Source organism: Balaenoptera ricei, chromosome 4, assembly GCF_028023285.1.
Source record: "Balaenoptera ricei isolate mBalRic1 chromosome 4, mBalRic1.hap2, whole genome shotgun sequence".
Classification (NCBI taxonomy): Eukaryota; Metazoa; Chordata; class Mammalia; order Artiodactyla; family Balaenopteridae; genus Balaenoptera; species Balaenoptera ricei.
This window is the reverse complement of record NC_082642.1, coordinates 27,859,695-27,886,133: the sequence shown is the minus strand read 5'-3', so window position 1 is coordinate 27,886,133 and position 26,439 is coordinate 27,859,695. Positions and strand designations below refer to the sequence as shown.

The following is a 26,439-nucleotide window of genomic DNA, read 5'->3' as shown; positions in this document are numbered from 1 at the left end:
GGGTAGGGAGTGGCGGGATATAAGTATAGAAAGGGCGTGATTATTCTTTCCATTTGCTGACTTGAAGAGTTTCTCTTAGAAAACAAAATCAACCGATGTAACTAACAAAACCCAAACCCGCTGACCTGACTCAGGATCTAGAAGAGGTCAGCCTGGCACAGATATGAAAAATGTACCAATTTAAATACAGCCCCACGGGACTTCCCTGGTGGCACAGTGGTTAAGAATCCACTTGCTAACGCAGGGGACAGGGGTTTGAGCCCTGGTCCAGGAAGATCCCACATGCCGTGGAACAGCTAAGGCCGTGCGCCACAACTGCTGAGCCTGCGTGCTGCAACTGCTGAAGCCCGTGTGCCTAGAGCCCTGCTCTGCAATGAGAAGCCACCGCAACGAGAAGCCTGCACACTGCAAAGAAGAGTAGCCCTGCTCGCCGCAACTAGAGAAAGCCCGCGCGCAGCAACGAAGACCCAACGCAGCCATAAACAAACAAACAAACAAAAAACAGCCCCAGGCTCAAATAGTTTGTCTTTAGAGGACTTTCATTTGAACATGACAATCTGCATTCATCTCTGCTCTCTCCCTGGAACCTACCAAAATGACAACCAACGAATAAAAGATAAACTAAAAAAGAGAAAGTATGGGAAAGACTTAGGGGTACAGGTATCTTTGAAGGTGGGGCCTAAGGCATGGGGCTAAAAAGAGGAGATCAGGTTAAAATTCTGATAAGGAACCACTAGAACTCCCCCACTTACTTTTCTGTTTCTTGAGGCCAGACCAGAAATGTCATCCTGGGGACAAGAGTGGAAGGCAGAATTAAGGTTTAAGACTAAACACAGGGTGATTAAGGGCAAGCCGTTGTCCTAGGTCCTAACTCCACTTTCTCAGAATGCTTGCAGGTAGGTATCCCCATATCCTCATTCTCCAAGTCAGAAGATCCAAGAGTTTTAGAGAAGCTGACTGGTCCCAGGGAGATCCCTACAGTATGGAGTAGTCCTAACTAAGCTAGCTCTTCGTTCATTGGTAGAGTTTACCTGCTCCTGGCCTTCGTCTTGTCACTCTACTGTGAGGGCCACCAGTTGATAAACCCTGCAGTGCCCATGGAGTTTCTAGACCTTTATTTGCTTTGGTCTTGAATGTAAATGGACAGACAGGGATTGTGAGATACTTGGGGAAAGCCTTCAGTATGAAAGACACAGACCAAGCCAACAGAGAAAAGGGTCTCAGAGAAACAAAGATAGTGCTGGATGCTGAAGAAAATTTCCAAAGACCGTAAAAAATGACAACAGGATACTTTAAATAGAATGTTTTTCAAATAAAGTCAAGGAATCTATCAGAAAGTAGAAAAGTCAAAGAGGTGGACAATATAAAAGGTAAGGTGTAAAAATCAGAAAATTGATGTAGGAGATCCAATATCCACCTAATAATGTTGACAGAAAATGGGAAGATTTTAGCAAATAACATCAGGAAATTTTCTAGAGGAAGAACTTCAGCTTCTAGGATAAAATTGCCCGCCAGCTGCTCAGCACAATATGTATGTTAAAGAGGGGTGGGGGTGAGAGAATAAACACACCAAGGCCCACGATCAAGTAATTTGAGGGCACTTAGCACTCTGAAAGCTTCCAGAGATTGTGGGGTGGGAGGAAGGGCAAGGAGCGGGGAGCTCCTACACCAAAGTTTAGGACTTTCCAAATGCGGCACTGCACACTGGAGGCTGGAAGATGATAGAGGAAAGCCTTCAACTGAGAGGAGATCTCTTCCCAGCTGAGCTTACATATGTGGGGGCAAAATAAAAATGTTTCCACACAAGCCTCAAAGTGTATAGCCCACGCAGCTTTTCTTAGATACTGATGGATGTGTTATTCCAAGGTAAGAGTATAAATCAAGGAACAGGGAGACTTAGAACCTCGTGAGTTCTAACCAGCAGAGGGGTGAAGGGAAGCTCCTGGATGCCAGTCATGCAGCAAGCCTGGAGATGAGCCAGCTCACACTAGAAAAGGAAAGGAGAGCACAGCCCGAGGAGGGAGGTCTCAGTCCTAATATGGGAGTAATGGCTTACCTGCTTATTGGATCATGTGAAAAATACATTGAGAAGGGCTTTATATGACATAGAGGAGCTTGGGAATAATGAGTAATAGGTGTAAAGAAAACTAAGCAAATAAAAAATGACAGTTATTAACTTTATGAAAGATAAAACTTGAACAGGAAGAAATATATTGGGCTTCTGTAGGCCATGGAAACAACATCGTACCTTTCTGCTGCCTATTTCCCCGTAACATCTGGTTACTGCTCATCACTTGGGGACCACAGAGATGGACACTCCTCTCAATGTGAGCTCACACTGTCATACCAAGGCAGAGGAGGATCACGTTATGCACTGGTTCCTAAATTGCCATTTGGAAGTAACACAAGTACTGCTCACGTTTATTGGCCAAAGCAAATCACATCTGACTTCAGAGTGGTAAGAGGTGCAGGGAAATACATTTCTACCGTGTGCCTCCAAGGAGAGCTGGGATGTTTGTGAACTGCTCTGGTGGCCACTTGGCTCAGCAGTGAGGAGTTAGAAAGTGAGCAGAATACTGGTGAGTTTTGCTCTGCATGTATTATAACACTGAGGAGAAGGAATAGATAGTGGGGGTGGCCAGACGATCACCTGTCACAGTAGACAGAGTATAAAATTGGTACATGAACAAGTAGCAATAAAAACATAATTAAGGGCTTCCCTGGTGATGCAGTGGTTAAGAACCTGCCTGCCAGTGCAGGGGACACGGGTTCGAGCCCTGGTCCGGGAAGATCCCACATGCCGTGGAGCAACTAAGCCTGTGCACCACAACTACTGAGCCTGCGTGCAGCAACAAAGACCCAATGCAGCCAGAAATAAATAAATTATATATTAAAAAAATTAAAAACATGAAGATAAATACCAAAGAAAACAACCAAGAGAGTTAAAATTGGTTTGCCTCGGACTTCTGTGGTGGCACAGTGGTTAAGAATCCGCCTGCCAATGCAAGGGACATGGGTTCAAGACCCCTGGTCCAGGAAGATCCCACATGCCGCAGAGCAGCTAAGCCCATGTGCCACAACTACTGAAGCCCGCACGCCTAGAGCCCGTGCTCCGCAACAAGAGAAGCCACCACAATGAGAAACCCATGCACCGCAACGAAGAGTAGCCCCTGCTTGCTGCAACTAGAGAAAGCCCATGCGCAGCAACGAAGACCCAACCCAGCCAAAAAATAAATAAAATAAATAAATAAATTTATAAAAAAATAAAATAAAATTGGTTTGCCTCTGTGGAGTAGGACTGGAGGTGAGGAGGTTTGGGCAGGGGACTGTGGGTTTTCATTGTAATTTTTTGTTTATTACTTTACTAGGGTAAAAAATAAAAAAAAGTCTGATAATACCCATAATTGCAAGGTGGTTGTAAGAATTAAATGGGGTCACATGTATACATATAATAGCAGTAGTAGAAAGCCTGAACCATTGCTTGTGGACTGACGTTAGATCTTTTTCCCTTTCCTGTTACATCGTGAGCTCAGAGTGCCTAGTGCGGAGCTGAGTGTAGCCTTGCCTTCAGTGTGGGGCTGAGGGTGTGGAGTAGATGCTGTGTTCTAAAGAGGATGCAGAAAACTCCCATGTGAGCTTTTAATCTTCAGAGTTCAAGTGCTGTTCAAAGCCTTAGGCTTGAGTAACTTCCCTGGGGATTATGGGAATGCATGCCACTTGTTTTTGATTCCAATGGCAGATATATACAAATTGAAATTAACTTGAATTTATTTGCTGTGTTTTTTCTTCTTAGGACAGACCAGAGATTTGTTTTATGAAGGGTGCTTATGAACAGGTGATTAAGTATTGTACTACATATCACAGCAAAGGGCAGACCTTGACACTCACCCAGCAGCAGAGAGATCTGTACCAACAAGAGAAGGCCCAGATGGGCTCTGCAGGGCTCAGAGGTAAGGCCATTTCAGCACAGTCCCCTAGGTGGAGAGGTAATGCCTTCTTTTAATTGCAGATGAATTCATGCTTCACATCTGAGCTGCACAGCTCTATTCCAGGGTTCGTAGAAGCCTGCCATTTCTGAAGTGTTAGGTTTTAGTTGGCTAATTGTTTCTATGTTCCCAAAACATAAAAAGTTGGGAATGTAGCAAAATATGAAATCTCTAGTTCTTACAGACCTGCAGTGGTCTCTGAGCAGGTGATAGAAATTTTATTTTAGATACGTTTATCTTGTGGGAAGGGTGATAGATAGAAGTAAGGTGATGTTACTCCTTCCTTATGTTATCACTGGGTCTTGTTTGTTAATCTAAAATACTTTCCTAAATATTAAAAGACTTAGGCCTCTAACTCTTTAAACCGAGGTGGTTACTTACTTGTTCCTCATCTGCTGACTCCTTCCCTTGCCGATCACCAGCGAGGAAAGAGGTGCCCAGACTCTGCCTTGTGAAATGCTGCTGACTGGACGGTGACAGGGAAAGGGGGCCTGCTGTGCAAACACACATCGGCCGCTTCTTCTAGGGACATCGTGTGTACGTAGGGTTGAAGAGCAGGGCTTGGGGCCGTACCTGGTTTTTACCTTCTGGCTTGTGGGGAATACACACACACACCCACCCGTGCACTTATGTAGTCTTTCTCAAGGAAATTGGAAGAGTTGGCTTCCTTAATTTTATTGTTATTTACAAAATGGAAGTCAAGCACCACAGTTCCTGGGAGCAGGAAACAAGTATATAAAAAGTATTCTTCTTATTCATGGTTCACTTAAGCAATAGCTTTCTGTGGGATAGAACTTTTGGATAGATTTACAGGACTTCTGCTCTTATAATAAGATAGGTTTAGAAAGGTATTCTTGTGGCTTCATTTGAGGGCAGTGTTTTGTTATTCTTAGCAGCTCACAGCAAAAGGGTTTCAAAGTTGGCTTGCATTTAGAGAGTCTTAAAGGTCTGGTATGTGCTCCCTGTTTTCCTTAATTTTTGTAACAGAGGTTTCACACATTTTTTTTTTTTTTTTTTGACTAATTCTCTTCATCTGAAAGATTGTGGAGCTTTGTGTATGTGTGGTTTGGTGTGGTAACATTGTGAAATAGACAAGACTTGGTGGAGGAGAACATCTTTGTTTCACAGGGCTTTGGGAAACGTTCTGGGCATTTGTCCCTTGCTTCACATCTTTTCCTCTTCTCTGCTTATGCTCCATTTTCCTCCTCCCGCTCAAGTTACCATAATGAAGAGTAAAGAATAAATGAATAAAGATTTTAAGTTTAACTTGATATGAACTTATTTTATACTTTATAAAACTCAAGTTTCTTAAAATACATGTTAATTTTAAAATTGGAGTACGTTTCGTTTTTATGTTTTAAATATAAAGGAGGAAGTTGGGGACCCTCCACACAGAAAAGGTCTACATAACTTTGTCCCAAACAGTAACAATAGATCTTCATTTGTGCTAAAGAAGCAAACAAATAAATACAGGATACTGCCGTCTGGGCTAATACCACCCCTTCACTGAGAGTGCCAGGAGCTGGTGTCCCTTTCTTAGGATTTGCTGACACACAGATTGATACTCAGTGCCCCCCTTCTGTTGCCATCTGCCTCTGTTCCAACACCAGGGACTGTCAAGTGGCTCATTCTCTCCAGAGTGAAAGCGTTTGGGGCTCACATCTACGTAAATAGTTAGGTATGACTCATACATTGGACAAATAGAAGCCATTTGCCTCTAACCATGGTTTTCCAAATGTATCTCATCCTTCATACCTTCTGTTTGAATAAGAATGGATACTTCCCGTGATCTCTCTGGGACTTTTCAGTTTCCCTGTGAGATACATATGTTTAGTTTGTGTGCTTTTTTTGGTGTGTTTTCTTTGGTAACTTGTTCAGTCTTATAATTTCCCGGATGGAGACACATCCCTCTGGCTCATAAGGTAGCTACCAGAGGTTCCAGAATTCTGAGAAAAAGCTAAATGGTATTTGGAAATGAATGGTGCTTTGTGCTGTATCTTAAGTTCCCAAGGATGACAGGAAACTAACTATAAATGATGGTATGGTGGTATTATTTATATAGTTTTAAGAGAATCAAAGTAACAAATAAGAAAATCCTATTAATGTTACAGAAAGAGTGAAAGAATATAAACTATTGTTGGTATTAGTGGTTTTACAATCACTTTACAAATTAACTTTACCTCCCAGGGTTTCTTGGGTACAAAATTATTACATGTTGTATATAATTAACATAGCCTTCTCTTCAAGCTATTGAATTGTTCTGGAGGCCTATAAGATGGAAAGATGAAAATACATTAGGAGAAGCCACCTTCAAAGGTGTCTGTTTAAAATTGACTTTAAAGCTCAACAAACTGGGGCTTCCCTGGTGGCGCAGTGGTTAAGAATCTGCCTGCCAATGCAGGGGACACAGGTTCGAGCCCTGGTCCGGGGAGATCCCACATGCCGCGGAGTACCTAAGCCCGTGCGCCACAACTACTGAAGCCCGTGCACCTGGAGCCTGTGCTCCGCAACAAGAGAAGCCACCGCAGTGAGAAGCCCTCGGCAACTAAGCCCGTGCACAGCCACGGAAGACCCAACGCGGCCAAAAAATAAATAAATAAATAAAACAAATCTATTTTTTAAAAAATTTAAAAAAAAGCTCAGCAAACCTATAGTTTTCCAAATAATTAATTGTATTTTTCTTAAGAGTCAGTAGTTTCTGCTGAAAGGAGCTGCATGTGTTTGCTATGTGAAAACATTTCTCATTTGCTCCTCGCTTGCCTTCTCTGCTTAACAGTTCTTTAGTCGTATTCTTTTTAATTTTTAATAAGTTAAAGCAACCCCATATTGAGAACCATTAAACTAGAATATCTTTGCATGTAGTAATTTTGATTTTTAGAGTTTCTGTAATTACCACAATGACATTGTAGTCTTAAGTCATTTACCTGAGAAGTGTTATGGTCTCCAGCTTTCGTAAAGTAAATTCTAATGGTTTTGTGATTCACATTTTCTTTTTCGGATTTTATTATTATTTCCCAAGTTCTTGCTTTGGCTTCTGGTCCTGAATTGGGACAACTGACGTTCCTTGGCCTGGTGGGAATCATTGATCCTCCTAGAACTGGTGTGAAAGAAGCAGTTACAACACTCATTGCCTCGGGAGTGTCAATAAAAATGATTACTGGAGACTCACAGGAGACTGCAATTGCAATCGGTATAACTAGGCTGCTTCCTTTGTTTTCCATAGTTTTTCTTAAATTACTGCAGTGCATAGTTCTGTGAATCATTTGACATGAAGTGTGTTTACTTAATACTGAGTTATATGGTTAAAATTGATGCTTTTGTTTGCTCATACTCTATAAAATTGTGGGCAAAATTTTATTTTAGTTAAAAAAAATAATACTATTAGTCGAAAATAACTAAAGCTTGTGAAATCACATTTTATTTACAAAAGAATAGTTGATTATTTTTAACCTCATAGTCCACTATGCTGACAGATAAAAGCACTAGATCATGAATGTGAAAGAAAATATGAAATTTAGTTTTTTCTTTCAACTTGAGTATAATTTTTTAAAAGCTGACTTTGTACCTAATTTGAAAGAAAATAACTTGTGTCTGTATTTCTGTTGTCTCATACATATATGCCTATGTTGTTTGAATGCTGTTTAAGATTACTTAACAAGTATAAGGAAATAAAATGGACATGGAAGTTAATCTCCCAGAACCTGTAAACTATAATTCATACTTATAAATTTAAAATTTGCTAAAGTTCATTAATTCTTATCTTATTAATATGGAAAGAGACTGAGACAGGAATTTCACACTTTATGTGATCTAAGAAAAATATGTCACTGGAAACATAATATTGTTGGGAAGATTGTTTCTAGAGAAACTTCTCAACATTTATTTTCATTTACATACAACTACATGATGCCACAGATGAGCCACCATTTTGCCTGGCTTTGTTTACTTTATTTAAAATGCACTCTGATCTTCATTAAAATTGAGCTCCCAAGCAGAACCTGCTTGGCCTTGTTCCAGTTCTTAGGTGTGGTGGGTTAAATTGTGAAAACTCTTTATTCTTAAATTTAAACAAAAATCAAGAAGTCAAACAGAAAACCCCACACTTTTTACTAATTCAGTTCTGTTTGTCTTATCGTAGTCTGTCTTGTGATCCCTTGATACAAAGACATTTTATACTTAAAGAGAAAGTGAGTTGATAACAAATCATATTAAGTGAGCATTATGTTGACTAGCCTATCAAGCAAAACCAATTTGGTTAATTATGTTTTCTTTCCCATTTCACTTCAGCTAGTCGTCTGGGATTATATTCCAAAACCTCCCAGTCAGTCTCAGGAGAAGAAATAGATGCAATGGATGTCCAGCAGCTTTCGCAGATGGTACCAAAGGTAGGCCTAAACCAGAGCCTTTCAGACTGAAAGGCCTTATTCTAGGTGTTAGACCACTTCTGCTGCTGTGTTAATGAAGCTGTTTGAAACATTTGAAAACAGTTGGGACATGACCCCCAGATTCGTTGGTCCAAATCATGAGATGAAATCTTATCATTGAAATCGGTCTTATCATTGAGAGTATTTATGATGTGATTGTTAGGAATATCAGTACTTTAGCAAGAGCCAAGTTTCCTCTGAGGAAGGTACTGTGGAAATTAACAGTGATGTTTTGTATTTATAAAGTACAGAGTGGAGAGAGACCATCACTTCATACTTCTTACCCTTGTGTTCTATTTTAATTGAATGCATATATAATGCTTTTAAAAAAATTGAGGTATCATTTGCAAACAGTAAACGTCTTCCTTTTTAATGTGCAGCCCTAAGTTTTGACAAATGTGTGTGGTCCTCGTAACCACCACACAGTCGGGTACAGGTTCCTCCCACCCCACATCCTCTTGTTGTGGTCCGCTCCTCCCTCTGCTTCCACTGCTTGTCAACCGTCGATTTGTTTTCTGTCCCTACAGTTTTGCCTTTTCCAGAATGCTCTAAAAATGGAGGCATATAGTATGAGGGCTTTGAATCTGCTTTTTTGACTTAGCATAATGCATTTTTAATTGCTGAGTAGTATTCCACTGTATTGGGTGTGTGTTACCTGTGCACCAGTTTAAAGGTATTTGGATTATTTTCAGTTATTGCTGATTATGATTACAACTACTCTAAACATTTGTATATAGGTTTTGTATGAAAATAAATATTCATTTCTCTTAGATAAATACCTAAGATTAATTGCTGAGTCATATGGTTATGTATGTTTAACTTTGTAAGAAAGTGCCAAATTGTTTTACAAGGTGGTTTTATTGTTTTGCATTCCCACCAGCAATGTTTGAAAGGTCTAATTGCTCATATCCTCACCAGCACATGGCATTGTCAGTTTCCCCATTCCCATTCTAATAGGTGTATCATGGTATCTTATTGTGGTTTTAATTTGCATTTCCCTCACAACTAATGATTTTGTGTATCCTTTTCATGTGCTTATTTGCCATTCATATATTTTGTTTAGTGAACAGTCTACCCTGCCTATTTTTAAAAAATGTTTTATTTTTGAATTTTGAAAGTTACTTATATATTATGGATAAAAGTCCTTTATCAGATATTTGATTGGAAAATATTTTTTCCCAGTCTGTGGTTTTATTTTTTTATTCTATTAACATTGTCTTTTAAAGAACAGAAGTTTTAAATTTTGGTGAAGTCCAGTTTATCGTTTTTTTCTTTTATGGATCATGCTTTTGATATGTTATCTAAGGACTCTTTGCCTAACCCAAGGTCACAAAGATTTTTTCCTGTTTTTGTTTTTTGTTTTTTTTTTTTAATAGAAGTCTCATACTTTTAGGTTTTACCTAACATCTGTGATCCATTTTGAATTATTTTTGTCAATGTGTGAGAAGTGGGTTAAGGTTCATTTGTTTTATGTATGGGTGTTCAGTTGTTCCAGTGCTGGTTGTTGAAAAGACTGTCCTTTTTTTTTCATTGAAATGCCCTTTCAGAGCATCTGAGAGCAGTGTGGGTGTCTGATTTGTTTTAGATTTAGTGGGGTAGGTGTTTCCATATTTGAACAGGACTCTGTGTGTGTGTGTGTGTGTGTGTGTGTGTGTGTGTGTGTGTGTGTCCGTCCTACCCTGATAGTTTCTTCCTGACATTTATTTCTGAAAGAATAATTCCTGTATTAAGTTCCCTGGGGGTATTGAGACAGAATGTACATTTAGTAAACATTTTCCCATTAACCTTTGTTGAACCTTTTCTTCCAAACCTTTTCCCAGAGATGCTAACAAGTAGTGACATTGGACAGATTTGAAATTTCATTTTATTTGCTTTCTTCAGTTCACTCTCCAGCTCTCTGATAAAAATGCTAATGAACTCTGAAAACCAATGTAAAGGCAGTTAGGGAAGGAAGAAGTAAGTTACAAATTGCATCATCAGCCCGGACAAATTACATCATTGGTCATTTTCAAATAAGAGTTTTTGTGCATCAATTATGGCAGATGCTCTGATGCTGTTCAAAGAGGAAAGAAAGCTCATTGAATTGCTTAGAGTCATCCTGCTCTGAGGAGGAATTCCATAAATACCAGCACTTTTTTCAGGTTTATCATGTCTTTTGAAAACCCAAGTCTTTTCTTTCCTTTAGGTCCTTTAGTCCCCCCAACCCCTACTTTGTCTTTTTTCCTATTTTTATCTTGTGTTCATGTAACTCTTAAATCTTGGTCTTATTGCTTTTACTTCAGATCATTTTGAAAAGTTTTTCTTTTATTAGTGTTTGAACAAAACAAAACTTTCCTTCTAAATTGCCAGCTCACTGAGGTTTTCCCACATGTATTAAAAATCATATTAATGAATTCTGTTCCTCATTAAAACTTTTTTGGCTTTCCTGTTTCCATAATTCTGTCACACATTCCAAATCCCTCAACATTTCTCTGTCCTTTTGACCTAGAGCCAGTTAGAAAGTAGTATGGAAACTGAATTTTGCTTAATTATTTATAAAGTCCATCTGGGAATTCTCAGTGTTTTTTGTTTATGATTTCTTGAGTGTGTTCTACATTTCCTGTTGATAAAAATGGACATTCTCTTTTCTTGTTTGTTTTTTATAGCACTGCCTCCATTTTTGTTTTTACCAAACCTATTAACCAAGTCCCTATAATAAAATCCCAATTCGTGTGCTGTTTAATTTTTGGTATGTTGTCAATACTTATTTCAATGCATCAGATATCTTTTAATCTGTTCTGGAAGATTTGGGGACCTTTGGGAGGTTATTTTAATGCCAGGAATAATTTTTTTCCATTAGCCTCTCCTTTTCATATTTACCTACTTTCTTCTCTTCATAACTTACTTTCTGTTAATGTTGATCAAAAGAACCGTGAGTGCTGACCACAAATATGACACTGAAAAGATGGACCCATGAGAAGAGAAAATTCCTCTTTCAGGTTCCTTCTGAAAATACACAGCCTTTCTCCCTTTCCCTCCATAATATTCCCTGAACTCTCTCTTTGCTGACAGAGTTCTACTTCTTTCCCATTGTCCTTTTACCATCCTGTTGTCCTCATTCTGTCTTCTCCCCTCCTGCTCCCATACTACACTGATTATATTGTGTGCTTATCTTAAATCAGTATATTCCCCCACCTTTTAGGTAGAGAGACAGACGTAAAGGTGAGAAGATCATTAATAGAGGAATTTCAGTTACCCCCAAGTTTAATCCTAGCTCTGTGATAAAATGATATAGTTCAGTTTTTAGTCACTTTTCTCTGTGTTTTTTTTTTTTTTTAATACCTTATTTCTTCAGGCCATAATTTTGTGTCACTAAATTTCAATATTTTTTCTCAACCAAAAAGATTGCTAGTCCTGATGCTTTAAGGAGAATTTTTACTCCGTGCAATATTATATTCTACATGATTCTTCAGCTTTGCATTGAGATCTGCTTAGTCTCAAAGAAACTGCTTTTATTTTTGAGTTGCCATCAAAGCTTTGAAATGCTGAAATCTATATCAAGTAATAGGTATACTGGATGCATGCCAAAGTAATTTGTTACTATACAAAAGAGGTATGTTTTCAGCCCAACAGTTGGTTTGTTATCCTTACTGCCATTGTCAGTGATAAGCTGCATTGGCTGCAAAGGAGTGATTTGCAGTGGTTTGAATGATTTGTAGTGGAACAAAGGCAAAATTTTACTCTGTACAACCTGAGTATTTGTAATTAGTAATTAGCCGTTTATTTAAAAATTCTGTAAAATCCACACTCTTCGCTAGATGCTCTTGTAAAAAATTCTGTAAAATCCACAGTCTTTGCTAGATGCTCAGTGCTGTGTGCTACAGGATTAATTTCTGCAGTAATGTAGAATTTTCACTTAGAAGGTAACCAGTACATTTTAAATATGTATGCAGCTTAGTCCTTTTTATTTTATTTAAAAAATTTTGTTTAATTCAAGTGTAGTTGATTTACAATGTTGTTTGTTTCAGGTGTATAGCAAAGTGATTCATTTATACATACATGTATATCTTTTTTAAGTGAACACTTTTTTATTTATTTATTTATTTTTGGCTGTGTCAGGTCTTAGTTGCAGCCCATGGGATCTTTCGTTGCGGCGCATGAGCTCTTTGTTGCAGTGTGCGGGCTCCTCTCTAGTTGCAGCGCATGGGCTCCAGAGCGTGTGGGCTCTGTAGTTGCAGCATGTGGGCTTAGTTGCCCTGCGGCATGTGGGATCTTAGTTCCCTGACCAGGGATCAAACCTGCGTCCCCTGCATTGGAAGGTGGATTCTTAACCACTGGACCACCAGGGAAGTCCCTATATATATCTTTTTTTTCAGATTATTTTCCCTTATAGGTTATTACAAAATATTGAGTATAGTTACCTGTGTTATCAATATATAGTAGGTCCTTGTTGCTTATCTATTTTATATATAGTAGTGTGTATTTGTTAATCCCAAACTCCTAATTTACCCTCCCCCTCTTTCCCCTTTGGTAACCATAAGTTTGGTTTTTATGTCAGTGGGTCTATTTCTGTTTTGCATATAAGTTCTTTTCTATATAAGTTCATTTGTATCACTTTGATGGTTTTTTTTGTTTGTTTTTTAGATTCCACATATAAGCAATATCATGTGATATTTGTCTTCCTCTGCCTGATTTCACTTAGTATGATAATCTCTAGGTCCATCCATGTGGCTGCAAATGGCATGATTTCATTCTTTCTTATGGTTGATAATGTTCCATTATATATATATACCGCATCTTCTTTATCCATTCATTTGTCACTGGACATTTAGGTTGCTTCCATGCCTTGGCTATTACGAATAGTGCTGCAGTGAACATTAGGGTACATGTATCTTTCCGAATTACAGTCTTCTCTGGATACGTGCCCAGGAGTGGGATTACAGGATCATATGGTAGCTCTGTTTTTAGTTTTTTAAGGAATCTTCATACTGTTCTCCATAGTGGCTGCACCGATTTACATTCCCCCCAACAGTGTAGGAGGGTTCCTTTCTCTCCACACCCTCTCTGGCATTTATTATTTGTAGACTTCCTAATGATGGCCATCCTGACTGGTGTGAGATGATACCTCGTTGTAGTTTTGATTTGCATTTCTCTAATAATTAGCAATGTTGAGCATCTTTTCATGTGCCTTTTGACCATCTGTATGTTTAGTGCTTTTTAAAGACACGCTAAAGAGTTTCCAAATGGAGTTTGAACCTTTTTAAAGGAAGAATGCTTTCCACATATGAGTTATGTGGTACCTAGAGGAACTAAGGGTAATCGGTAATGTGATAGTACAGTTAAACTGAATTTTTTTACCTAAGAAAATAATCCTCTTTTGTTTTAGACCTCTATTAAAATTGGGAGAGAACCTGGGAATAGTCTTTATGATGGTCCTAAGATTCAGTCATTTATTCATTCATTTTACATGTGTTTATAGAGCACTGGAGGTACAGGGCCAAAATCTCTGCCTCATGGTGCTTATAGTCTAAGATAAGACTCATGTGGAGTATGACATTGCACAGAGTAAAAATTCTACTTAAAGCACCAGGATTAGCAGGTCATTCTTTTTGGTTGAGTAAAAATATTGAAATTTAGTGACACAAAATTATGGCCTGAAGAAATTAGGTATTAGAAAAAAACACAGAAGTGTCTAAAAATTGAACTATATCATTTTATCACAGAGCTGGGACTAAACTTGGGGGTAACTGAAAATTCCTCTGTTAATAATCTTTTCATCTTTATGTCTTTCTCCACCTAAAAAGGGGGGAATATACTGGTTTAAGATAAGCACACAATACAATCACTGTAGTATGGGAGCAGGAGGGGAGAGCACTGACAAAAGCAGGGAAGAGAGAGGATGAGATCTTTAGACAGCATGCCTAGGAAAGGCATCACTGAGAAGGTCCTGTGTGATGAAAGGGGCAGGCTGTGTAATATCCGAGGGAACACAAGGGCAGAGGCCTCAAGGGAAGTGTGCTTGGCATGTTTCAGGAACTGTGAGGCGGCCAGTGTAGTGCAGGGGGGAGAGAAGACTAACCGGGGAGCATGCACTTCATGTGGGGCTTGGTGGACAGTAAAAGACTTGGGCACCATTCAGTTGTCCTGAGAGGGACAGGAGGTTTTTGGAGGGCTTTCAGCAGAGGACAGTGTGGTTTGACTTATGTTTTTAACCCAGCGTGTTGGCAGTGGGTTTCGATATTTGAGTAAGGAGGTTGAAGTGTGGATATATTTGAGGATGGGGCCAAACTGCGTGTGGCATGTGGGAGAAGAGGAGGAATCAGGGTGGCTCCCCAGATTTAGAGCCTGAGCCATTGCAAGAGTGCACTTGCCATTGGCAGAGGATGTGAGGGAGCATGTGTTTGGGGAAGTAACAGGGGTTCTGTTTGGGATGTTTAAGTCTGAGATGGGATGTCCAAGAGCAAATGTGGAGTAGGTAGGTGGATTAGTTTTATCAATCTGGATTTCAGAAGAGACAAAAAGGCATATAAATAAAAGCCAGATTTCTAAGGTGGGATGAGATCCCCTAGGGAGAGACCTCTTATATTATAAAGAGCCCAAGAACTGAGTTCTAGAACACTCCAACGTGTAGACTTCAGGGAGGCCTGGGGGAACCTGCACAAGAGGAGCCGCTGGAGAGGTAGGAGGAGGAGCAGGAGAGTGTAGGGTGGTCCTGAAGCCAGGAGAAGAGGGCGCCTCAGGAGGAGGGAGTAATCGGCTGCGTGCGGGATTAAGTCACATGAGAGATGGCACTGGTGTCAGCAATGCGGGGAGTCTTTGGTGCTCTTGATTAGAGCTTTCAGTGCAGGGGTGGGGGTAGCAGCCTAATTAGGAGGGATTCAGGAGAGAGTGGAAGAGAGAGATGGGAGACAGCAGTACAGGCAGCTCCCTAGAGGAGTTTCGCTTATAAAGAGAAGGGGAAAGGAGGGTAGCAGCTGAGATAGGAAGGGAAGTTTTTGGTTTTGTTTTTCTTTAAATGGAAGGAATAACAACATGTTTGTATAATGATGGTAAAGGTGCAGCAGCAAGGGAAAAATTTTGATACAAGGGGGGTAAAATTTCTGATTGGTAAGAAGGTGGGATATTTGACCTGCACTAGAAACATACTCACCTTGTTCATTTGTAGTAAAAGGAGAGAAGGAGGGATACTGTCTGGATACAGCTATTGGATGGTGGGAGTTGTGGAAGTTTTCTCCTGACTCCGTTTTCTTTGAAGCAGAAAACAAGGTTGTCAGCTGAGAGTGAGGCTGGGGAAGGGGATAAATTGGAAGCATGAGGAGAGAAAACTAGTGTGGACCCGTCCTCTAGGAGAGTAGGAAAGAGAACGGTGGGTTACGTGGGTATTAAGGTCACCTGGCTCGGGGGTGTTGGAAAGACTGATGGGAGGCAGTGGTTACAGATTCCTGTGAAACATGGAGGGTGGCCTCGGGAGCAGTGACTGACCACAGGGAGTGAAGGTACAGTCTTCTGTGACATTCAGAACCGAGGATGTGTGACTGAAGAAGGGAATGGAGGGCACCTGCCCCCTCTGTGCTCTGCTGGTGGTGCTATTGGAGAGGACTGTGGGAACAGTCCCTGTCTTGTGGATAAATTAGGTTAGAGCAGTGTGGGTAAGAGTGGAGGGCCAGGGGATTTGTCGATGACTGGGGCACAGTGGGAGGGTTTCAGGAGACCAGGAGATGGGATCAGGAAAAGGGATTAAATATATTCTTTGGAGAGAGAAGATGGTATAAGCAGGTGGAGACACAGTGGAGGAGAGAGAGCCTGATGGATTAACCTGAGTAGAAGAGCATGCGCAGACACTTCATAGTGCTTAACAAAAAAAGGCTCGAGGGACGTTGAGAAGCAGCTGTTCTTTAAATCTCCTGAAGACAGGACAAAGGGAAGAGGCCATTTTAGTTGTGTCAGTGTCGAGGAAGCCGATGCAGGAGAGTTTTTCCTTTGTCTGTCTCTGAACGTTTCAAGAATAAGGCTGTTTTCTCTTCAGAGCTTAAACATAATGGGATAAACTGGGTAAATTGTTTAGATTGTGTATTTCTTATAGTACCTAAAAATTTGAAATGACCCTGTCAAATGAGTGTCCTAACAAATGTATGGCATATTCTTAAGTTTGATCTCTGTGGCAAGATACAGACAGTTTAAATTGATAATTTAAAAAATATTCTTAGTTATAAGTGCATAGGTTATTCTGATATTTCTTAATGTTGAAGATTTTTAGTGTGTCCCGTGTTTTAACAGGTTGCAGTATTTTACAGAGCTAGTCCAAGGCACAAGATGAAAATTATTAAGGTGGGTGTCTAAGAATCACACTGTTTTATCTCTGTATCCAAAATGCTACTGCTTGTCTTTCATTATGTTTGCATTACTACTGCAAATATTGATAGAGCATTAAAGTCAGAAGTATTGTGAAGCAAAACAGGTGGTTTTTTAAAGCCTGAGATGGAAACATTAATAGAGAATTTAGTTTGCAAAGGAAGATGTAGAAGAAAACTTTAAGGAAATATCTGCAAATACAACCTTCTTTAAACATTTGAATAATGTAGAAATATGTTCTGACAGGAGGCTATAGCCAAATCATCCCGGTGTGAATAGGAATAATTACTTAGAAACTGAATAAACACAGCAAGAAAAAAATGTTTTGAGAGTGTGAACAGTGTTTAAAGGGCTGTGATTATTTATATTAGTCAAATACATACAAAGCAGCTGACATGGTACCATCAGTTCATGGACTTACTCATCACAGTAGTGCTCCATGGTACTGAGGTCACGGTTTCCCGGCCTTGGCACTGAGACACTGTGGGCTGGATAATTCTTCGTTGTGAGGGGCTGTCCTGTGTGTTGTAAGTTTAGCATCATCCCCGGCTCCTGTCCTTTAGATGCCAGTAGCGTCCCTGAAGTCATGACAATCAGAAATGTCTCCAGACATTGCCAGATGTCCCCTGGGAGACAAAATTTCCCTGAGAACAACTGTGTAATTGACTCTTCATCAGGCTTTACACACAGAATTTTCACACATGGAAATATTAATGGCAGCTTTTTCTAAGCTTTATCTTAAGACCTCCATATATTTATTGAAGTTTATTGAAAAAGTGATTGTTTTATTTCCAGTCTTTAATTATGTGAGAAAGAAAAAGAGAGAGGATTTGTTTATCCCCTTATCTGTGTGGAAGCAACATTTTAATCAGAACTCCTCCCTCCCGCTTCTCCCCTCCCGCCCCCAGTCTCTGCAGAAGAACGGGTCGGTTGTGGCCATGACAGGAGATGGAGTAAATGATGCAGTCGCTCTGAAGGCTGCAGACATTGGAGTTGCAATGGGTCAGACTGGCACAGATGTTTGCAAAGAGGCAGCAGACATGATCCTGGTGGATGATGATTTCCAAACCATCATGTAAGTTTTCCTTCAGTGAATGCACATCACAGAGTCTCCTCCCATCCTTTCTTGCACGCCATTCATAGAAAAGAGTTTAGCAGTTTTAGACATTGGATAAACTAAACTTTTTTACTAGATTAATTAATCTTATTTTGTGTACTAGTGTGTAGTTTGGGGGAAAATTATTTGTATGGAATGGACATAATAAATGGCAGGGCTATTCATTTAAGAAATATTACTGAGTACCAGCCAAGTGTCACATTTCCTGGCCACTAGTGTTGTGACAAATACAGCAGTGAACCTTCATGTGGCCTTTATTCTAGTTAAATTCAGGCTCACAGGAATAAGCATGTGCCTGGCCTTACAGTAAGTATTATAAATAAAGATCCCATCCATATCTGTTTCCTTATGTCAGGAATTGTTCATGTTACTAATGATGCAATTTATCATTTGAATAGATTTGTTTCATCCACAGTTTCTAATTGCTTTAAGATTCTTCTGCAGTACCTGCTGGTTGTTTCACAGTGTTCAGGTGGAGGTCACTTGATAATCACCTCTTGAATGATCTAAGTCTTAGTTCAGTGATGCCCTGTGTGCCTCATTAACCCATTGTGGCCTCAAGTGGAGCATGTGGGCCCTCAGGACCCAGAATTGCTAGGTTCTTAAAAAGATATAAGATACTTAATTTCCATTCTTAGAATTGTATAAAAATCTTGGAAGATAGGGCAATATGTTTATAAAACACATATTTTCCTAGGTTGAGCAAAATGAATGAGAGAATTTACATGAATCTTTGTAAACCATATTCTTTTTATAATTCTGGTACAACATGTATCTAATTGTGTGTAGGAGCAACAGATGGCTTAAATTCTATAAGTTTTATATGTCTCATTGCCATTTAATTTCTGACCTACATTAAATTAACCCCTTACCATGCATGCATCTTGTATCTTGAAGAAAAATAAACTTGGAGGGGTAAAGAAGATCATTATTTTAGTATTATAAATGTGTATTATTGTCTCTTGTGTAGAAACACAAGATGTGATTTTAATGTTGAAATGCCTTTTTAAGAATAAAAATTACTGTGTTGTGAAATTCGTTCGGGTAGAGTGTAGCAGGCCAGACTTCAATTCCTTGCCACAGTAGTGTTTCCTTTTTTTTTTCTAGTTTTAATTATGTGAAGAAAATAATAGATTCTCTTATTGATGTATGTGTTTTATCAGTTGGAAATTTGTTTTCAAAATTAGTTCCACAGTATTGATGTATCCTCATTTTTCTGTGATAATATTTTCTCACCTAATTTTATTTTTAACTTTCAGGTCTGCAATTGAGGAGGGTAAAGGGATTTATAATAACATTAAAAATTTTGTTAGATTCCAGCTGAGCACGTAAGTTGTAAGAAGTTGTGACAAACTTATGGGTCTTACAGATAAATTATTTGCAAAGTAGAATTCAAGCAGAATGCCTACAGACTTCTGGGCTCTATTTCTGAGGGTTGTTCATATGTAAAAGTTTTCCAGTGTGAAAATTGAATTCTGTCCTAAATCTAAAAATGGCATGATAAAGTGGTTCTAAATGTGATAATTATTTGTCTGTATCATCATCAAAATATATAAACCTTTGTGGCTTATTTAATAGCCCTGAAATAACTAAGAAACGGGTGTCAAATTTTAATGTTTCTTCTTGGTATATTTTTCCAAAAGTAGAAGGGCTTTTCTGTAGTCAAAAAACAGTTACAAAAATATCATTGAAACTGTTAACTGTTATCTGAACTCAATTTAAAAAAATTCTTCCTCTATTTGGAAGTCCTTTATTAAAATGCTGTAGATCATAAGGGTTAACTCTTAGCTTCAAAATATTCACACTAATGAAGCAGTAGATTACTTGGAAATACGGGCTTCCTTTAAAAGAACAGTAGTAACATGAGAGTTTTAAATGCTAAGAAAGTGATTTCATAAAATTAGCAAGAACTATATACTATGCTGACACATTTTTTAAAATGACTCTTTCTTTCGATAGGAGTATAGCAGCGTTAACTTTAATCTCACTGGCTACATTAATGAACTTTCCCAATCCTCTCAATGCCATGCAGATTTTGTGGATCAATATTATTATGGATGGACCTCCAGCTCAGAGGTGAGAGTTTTCTCATGTAAATTAGAAAGACAAGGATGGCATGCTATCCTGATAATTAAGCTCTAAGACTTCATCACGGATAGCGTTGGAAATCTCTGCAGCATTGTGTTTGTTATAAATTGTGTGATGTGAGCATATCATTTATTCTCTTGGAGTGCTCATTCATGCATTATGATCTGAGCTTTTAGGCTGTTAGATGCCCAGCCTTAAGTTGAGAACAGAGGAGGGAACAGTTGCAGTCCCCGTCCTCGAAGTAAGCTTTTTGTTTCTTAGAATAGGTTGTAATGGAGAAATCTCTGGCTTTAGTGCTGTTACCAAGGTTCTGTTGTCAGTCTTAGAGACTTTGGGAAAGTATTGAAGGACCTAAGCATCTAAGTATCTTCTTGTATAATAATGGGGCCCTAGATGTTGCTTTCCCAACACAGAGTGATACATGTCAGTGACCATTACAACAAATTATCCTAGTTGAAACTTCCTTGCATGAAAGATAGTTCAAAGTCCAGTTGGTAGGTCATATATTTCAGGCCATATTTGGAATAAGTAAAGCTATATGTAAATGAAATTGGGCAATTTTTTGAATTTGATTATCAGTCCCCTCCCAAACTGTGCCAAATAAACAAAAAAGGAAAGAGTGATAAAATCTTTGGTTATTTTCAAGTGATCATAGCCAAGGTTTTCTTCATGATTCAACATTCTGTTTCCAAAAGAAGACATTTCGTTTCCGGGATAATTGAGGTCAATGAAGTTGTGAATGTAATAAATCCAAATCTTACTTAAAACTTTAATTCACTTTTCTGTTTGTTTTGAAGCCTTGGAGTAGAACCAGTGGATAAAGATGTCATTCGTAAACCTCCACGCAACTGGAAGGACAGCATTTTGACCAAAAACCTGATACTTAAAATACTTGTTTCCTCAATAATCATTGTTTGTGGGACTTTGTTTGTCTTCTGGCGGGAGGTATACTCACTGGATAAGCTGCTTTATTAATATTCATTCTGTACAGTAGGACTCGGTTATTTTTGTGTATTAAGCAGAAGGCTGGAAGTTAGGAGAGCTCTTTCAAAAATAGAATAAAAACATTTAAAAATAGCTTGATTTCAGTATTTATGGGTTAATAGAATTCCTGATTTATATATTAGAGTTATTTAAATCTGCAGAGAAGTATCAGATACAATAAAAATTAACATGAAAATTTGGGAAGAAGGTAGAAAATCTGAGTCTTTAATATAGCTACTTTCATGTCATCAAAAAAAGTTCTTTTAATATCCAGTTTATGGTTTGGGAAAAGACTTTTTACTTTATGTAGACTACAGCTATTTATTAGGTGACTTATTTAAATGGTGTATGGGAAATTTAGGTTGCTTATATGTTTTATATCTTAAACTAAAGCTATTTCATTCTGAGAGGAAGAAAATATTAACCCTTTAAAAGCATGTAGTATTTGTTCATTAAATTCAGCCAGCTGAAAATCTTCTTTCCTCTCGATAGCTGCGAGACAATGTGATAACACCTCGGGATACAACAATGACCTTCACATGCTTTGTGTTTTTTGACATGTTCAATGCGCTAAGTTCCAGATCCCAGGTATGCTTAGGTGATCTTAGCTGACTAATCCAATTGGGTTAGGGTACTCTCTAATTGTAAGTGGGCAGGGTTTTTAGCTTTGCTTGCTTTTGTAGCCATGGTTACAGCCCCGGATATAGCCTTCCTACAAACATGTGCCTCCAAAATGTGTCCTAAGAGGGATGGGGCATTTGGGGAAATAAGCCTTAACTTTGGCTAGGACATCAAAGTAAATCACAGGTGTCATCACCTGATTTTTCTTCTTTTCATTTTCTTATTATCTGTAGCTATGATAGGTTCAAGTTAACATTATCTGAGGATAGGACAAAGCTCATGGCTTCTGCTAAGATGTTATTAGCCTCATTATAGAAGCAAGTATTGTTAGAAGTCCAGGAACAGTTTTGTGCATATTAACTTTTTCTCATTATTTCCATCAGTGTGTCAAAGCTTAGGACATTTAAAATTTTCTTTTCTTCCCATGCTTTATCTTAAGGTGGATTGCCTTCTCTCTCTTTTTTTAAAAAAATTTATTTATTTATCGTTGGCTGAGTTGGGTCTCCGTTGCTGCGCGTGGGCTTTCTCTAGTTGCGGCGAGTCGGGGCTACTCTCGGTTATGGTGCGCGGGCTTCTCACTGCGGTGGCTTCTCCCGTTGCGGAGCACAGGCTCTAGGCACGCGGGCTCAGTAGTTGTGGCACACGGGCTCTAGAGCGCAGGCTCAGTAGTTGCGCATGGGCCTAGTTGCTCCGTGGCATGTGGGAACCTCCTAGACCAGGGCTCAAACCCGTGTCCCCTGCGTTGGCAGGAGGATTCTTAACCACTGCGCCACCAGGGAAGCCCTGGATTACCTTCTCTTGATTGAAATGCTTTGTTAGAAAATAATGGGCTAGAACCTAATGGTACTTTTTCAGAGCATGTTGTTCTTGGAAACTAGCTACATTTGAGGCCTGACTGTTCATTTCAATTTAAGAGCACCATATAAATCCTTAACTATATCTATTACCATTCACCATGCTAGAACTTTCCAAGTACAGTGAATTGTCATTAACTTAGACTAATTTTTGAAGAAGCTTTAGTATTTGGTTTTTGTTTTATGAAAGGCATTTTTACTTTGTCACTACACACGTAACTAAGTCCATTCTTGGAGAAAGGTTTTTAGATTATGTACCTTAATGAATGATAGAAATGATTTAGCAAAATTATCATATACAAATAAAGTTTCTTATGCTTTGGAGGACTAACGGAAGTTTCTGTGGTCTTTATTTTTTTAATAGCATCACCCTTAAAGCCCTTGATGAAGAGAAGCTGCTTTAAAATTTACCCTATTCCATCTAAATTATTCCAAAATAATAGTTAAAATTTAGAGATTTCATGGTACTACTATTGTAGAATTCAGTCCAGCTTACTAAAAACTGGAGGTGAGTGTAATAATAAAGAAGTTGTTTCTGTGACCAAGGAGTAATAACTGAACTCTGTGCTCTGCCAACAGACCAAATCTGTGTTTGAGATTGGACTCTGCAGTAATAAAATGTTTTGCTACGCAGTTCTTGGATCCATCATGGGACAGTTATTAGTTATTTACTTTCCTCCACTTCAGAAAGTTTTTCAGACCGAGAGCCTAAGTATACTGGGTAAGGGAAATGTTATCTTTATAATTTACATATTATAAATGAGTTGTACTTTCTCATGCATTTGTTCTAAGAAGAATTTTCTTTTAAAAAGTGAAATAAGTGGCTTGCTTTGAAAAATGTGTGTGCTCTGTTTTCTCATTTGGAAATGTTTAGGGGAGTCACTCTCCCAACTCTAGGTTTTAAACTTTTTTTGTAATTTTTTTCTTGTTAATTTTTTGTAGGTTGTCACTTGTCAAAATCATATTTGGTGATTCTGAAAGATAGCAAATCAAAACGTGTTACAGAGTAATTGTAGTTTATAACTTTTTAATCTTGTATGAAGAAAAAACTAGATTTAAGCTCACTGAAAACCAAATGGCTCTTCTTTAAAATTACCATTTTGATTGTTAAACTAACATTTTCCTATTCTTATTTGCTAATTTGCACATTATTTTATGAAATAACAGCCCTAAGAGTTTTATTAAGCTGATGTGAAGACAGTCATTATTCTTTCACAGACTGTGCATTAAATGCATCACCATACAGTACATTTAAAAGTTAATCTTCCTATGTAAGTGTGAGAACGGACGCATTTTATGATAATGCTAGTTCTAATTCTTGGGTTTTTAAAGGTAATTTGGATATTTATGAATCACTGTATTTTTTTGCTGTAAGTTAAAGTTTACCTTAGAGTTGAACTAGTTTAATTTCAAGATTTTAATTTCAGGCCGATTGTGGCTACTTTGTGGAATGGTTGAGAAATAATGTATTTTAAAAGCTGTGGTAAAATGCTAGAAAAACATAAGTTATTACGCTCTGCAACTGTAAGTTTAAAGAATTGTAAAACCCAACTTACTTTCTCTTGCAGATTTGCTGTTTCTTCTGGGTCTCACCTCGTCAGTGTGCATAGTGGCAGAAATTATCAAGAAGGTTGAAAGGAGCAGGGAGAAGATCCAGAAGCCTGTTAGCTCGACATCGTCGTCTTTTCTTGAAGTATGATGCATATTGCATTCTTTTATTTGCAAACTAGGAATTGCAGTCTGAGGATCATTTAGAAGGGCAAGTTCAAGAGGATAATGAAGATTTGAGAACTTTTGAACTTTTTATTGACTAAAAATGAGTGTTGAAGACTTGATTTGAGACTTTAACCTGCTGACAGTCCCAAATGAAATTATGCAACTTTGATAACATATTCCTTGATTGAAATTGGCTTTTGCGATTGAGTGGAACTTCGTAAAGTGTATGGGCAGTTATTTAATTTAAAAAACAAGCAAAACCTGAACCACCTTCTGCACTTAAAGAGGTCTAACAGTTCAAATATACAATCTATCCTAGATAAATATGATTTTTTTTTTAATTTTTAAATATTGTACTATTTATGGTGGTGGGGCTTTCTTACTAATACACAAATAAATTTAATCATTTCAAAGGCATTCTGTTTGGTTTAGAAGTTGATTCCCAGGAGTGCCATATTTCAGCTACTGTATTTCCTTTTCCTGCAGTGTAAGCAGCTCAGCTACCTTGTGTTACCATTTTTGTATCTCAAGTTTTTTGCACAGGATGTGACCACTGTCAGATCACTGTTCTTTTCTTTCTTTTTGTGATTGAAGAGCCTATACTGCAATTTGAAGTAAATGTTTGCTTTTCTTAGTAAGTGTAAATGGTTGCCTTTTTCTTCTTCTTTTGTTTTTGGTATGAGTCTTTGGTCTAGCACAATTAATACAGGGCTGTGGAGTGGCATTCTAGGTAGGGTAGCCATGTCTGTAATTAACACTTAGTCATGGAGTCAAAAAAATTTAAGACTGGTTGGGCTGATATTTATAGCAGATTATGTTAATGTGTTATGCCTTCTTTTAGAGTTAAATATCAATACATACTTTGTCAAGTATCGCCTTGACAAAGTCATCTCCTAAATATAAATCTAAGTACCTCACCTGAATATCTGAATTTTATTACTTCTTAATGTCTTTTTATGTGTACTTTAAAAAAATCTTTCTTATGAAGTATAGAGTGGTAAACTTAAAGAATAAAAAAGCCCCAAACCTAAACAGATGGTTTATGAAGCAGAGTATAAGTGGAAGATTCTGTGCTGACCTTTACTCTTCGTGTATCTGCAGCTTTGGGGCCTAGGTTGCAGCACAGCCCGGAGCCTGCCTCTCTCCTGCTTCCACCATTGTCCTCTGCCTTGTTCTGCTTCACTGGGCGTGCTAGAGAAATAGATAGATTTTCTCCTGGAATGCCATCAGTTTTTGTAATAGCTGGATGAGGTATATATAGGTAATTTGTTTTGAGTGTGTGGCAAATTTGGGCCAGAAATTCAAAATTAGAAATACATTTTCCTGTTGAATATTTCTCTCTGAAACAGAAACGGGTCTCAAATTCCTACATGTTTAATTCTTCCTGAAGTCACTGAATTTTGCATTTTATAATTATTCTTAATTTTTTAAACTGTGAGGATAAATCGCTCTCTAGTTTTTATCAGCAATATTAAACTGCACTGTTAGCACTGCAGTACTGTTGTGAACGATAGGAAAGATACCTATTCTTTGAGTCTTGTTACTGAAACAGTTTAATATAAGGACCTGAGATATCTGCAGTGTATTCTGCTTTACTCTTTAAGGCTAGTCAAATGTACATGGAAACCATTGTCTAATCAACTTTATCTTTAATGATGGTGATGTATCATATCTAAGTTTTGTAATGAGTTTTCTTCTCTGTTACAAGGACTTGAAATATGAAGTGCACGTCAATCTTTTGCTTTGCATTTTACGTTCAGAGTATGACTCATATGAAATAAATGTGCCTATCTTATTGTTCAGATTTTAAACCTTCCCCCAGAATGATTTATTTTCATAAGTTAATGTTCTTCCAGTTGGGACTGTTAACATTAAAATCATATGGATGTTGAAGATAACAGAAATTAGGCAGTACTCACAGTACATTGAATCTGTGATTTAAAAAGAAGTGAAATGTACGATTCAGATATACTACATCTGTATAACAGATTTCCCATAGTAAAACAACAAATTAGGGTCTGTGTATGTATTTTACATAGCATATTATCAGAATTAGCATGGATAATTCAAATGCACTAGTATCTAAATTTTAAACTTCTCCCCATTTCCTGGCCCTGGGACTTGCTAGAGTCCCTAACAATACTAACTTATGTGATTTTTCCCTGTTAGACTACCTCATGAAGTTTTTTGACTTCAAAGTGATTAAATATCAGGGAAGAAAAGGAGCTTTAATTCACCAACTAGGTAGATAACCCTCAAATGATTCAAACTGGCGGCAGAGGAACAAGGCTTAGCATGTTCTCTCAGATTTTTGCTGG

At 38.2% G+C, this 26,439-nt stretch overlaps 1 protein-coding gene across 7 annotated transcripts in view; it reads left to right on the top strand.

Annotated features, from left to right (window-relative positions):
• The window catches only part of ATP2C1 (ATPase secretory pathway Ca2+ transporting 1), a 116,444-nt gene extending 91,685 nt beyond the window's left edge, over nt 1-24,759 (top strand). For all 7 annotated transcript variants that reach the window (XM_059920340.1, XM_059920343.1, XM_059920346.1 and 4 more), the window contains 11 exons: nt 3,794-3,950; nt 7,006-7,176; nt 8,274-8,371; nt 16,667-16,717; nt 17,650-17,816; nt 19,118-19,186; nt 19,818-19,934; nt 20,744-20,891; nt 21,423-21,518; nt 22,985-23,126; nt 23,974-24,759. In XM_059920340.1, the coding sequence (XP_059776323.1) occupies nt 3,794-3,950; nt 7,006-7,176; nt 8,274-8,371; nt 16,667-16,717; nt 17,650-17,816; nt 19,118-19,186; nt 19,818-19,934; nt 20,744-20,891; nt 21,423-21,518; nt 22,985-23,126; nt 23,974-24,104 (1,347 nt within the window). In that variant the 3' untranslated portion in view covers nt 24,105-24,759. The remainder of the gene's footprint in view (nt 1-3,793; nt 3,951-7,005; nt 7,177-8,273; nt 8,372-16,666; nt 16,718-17,649; nt 17,817-19,117; nt 19,187-19,817; nt 19,935-20,743; nt 20,892-21,422; nt 21,519-22,984; nt 23,127-23,973) is intronic.
• The last annotated feature ends 1,680 nt before the right edge of the window (nt 24,760-26,439 follow it).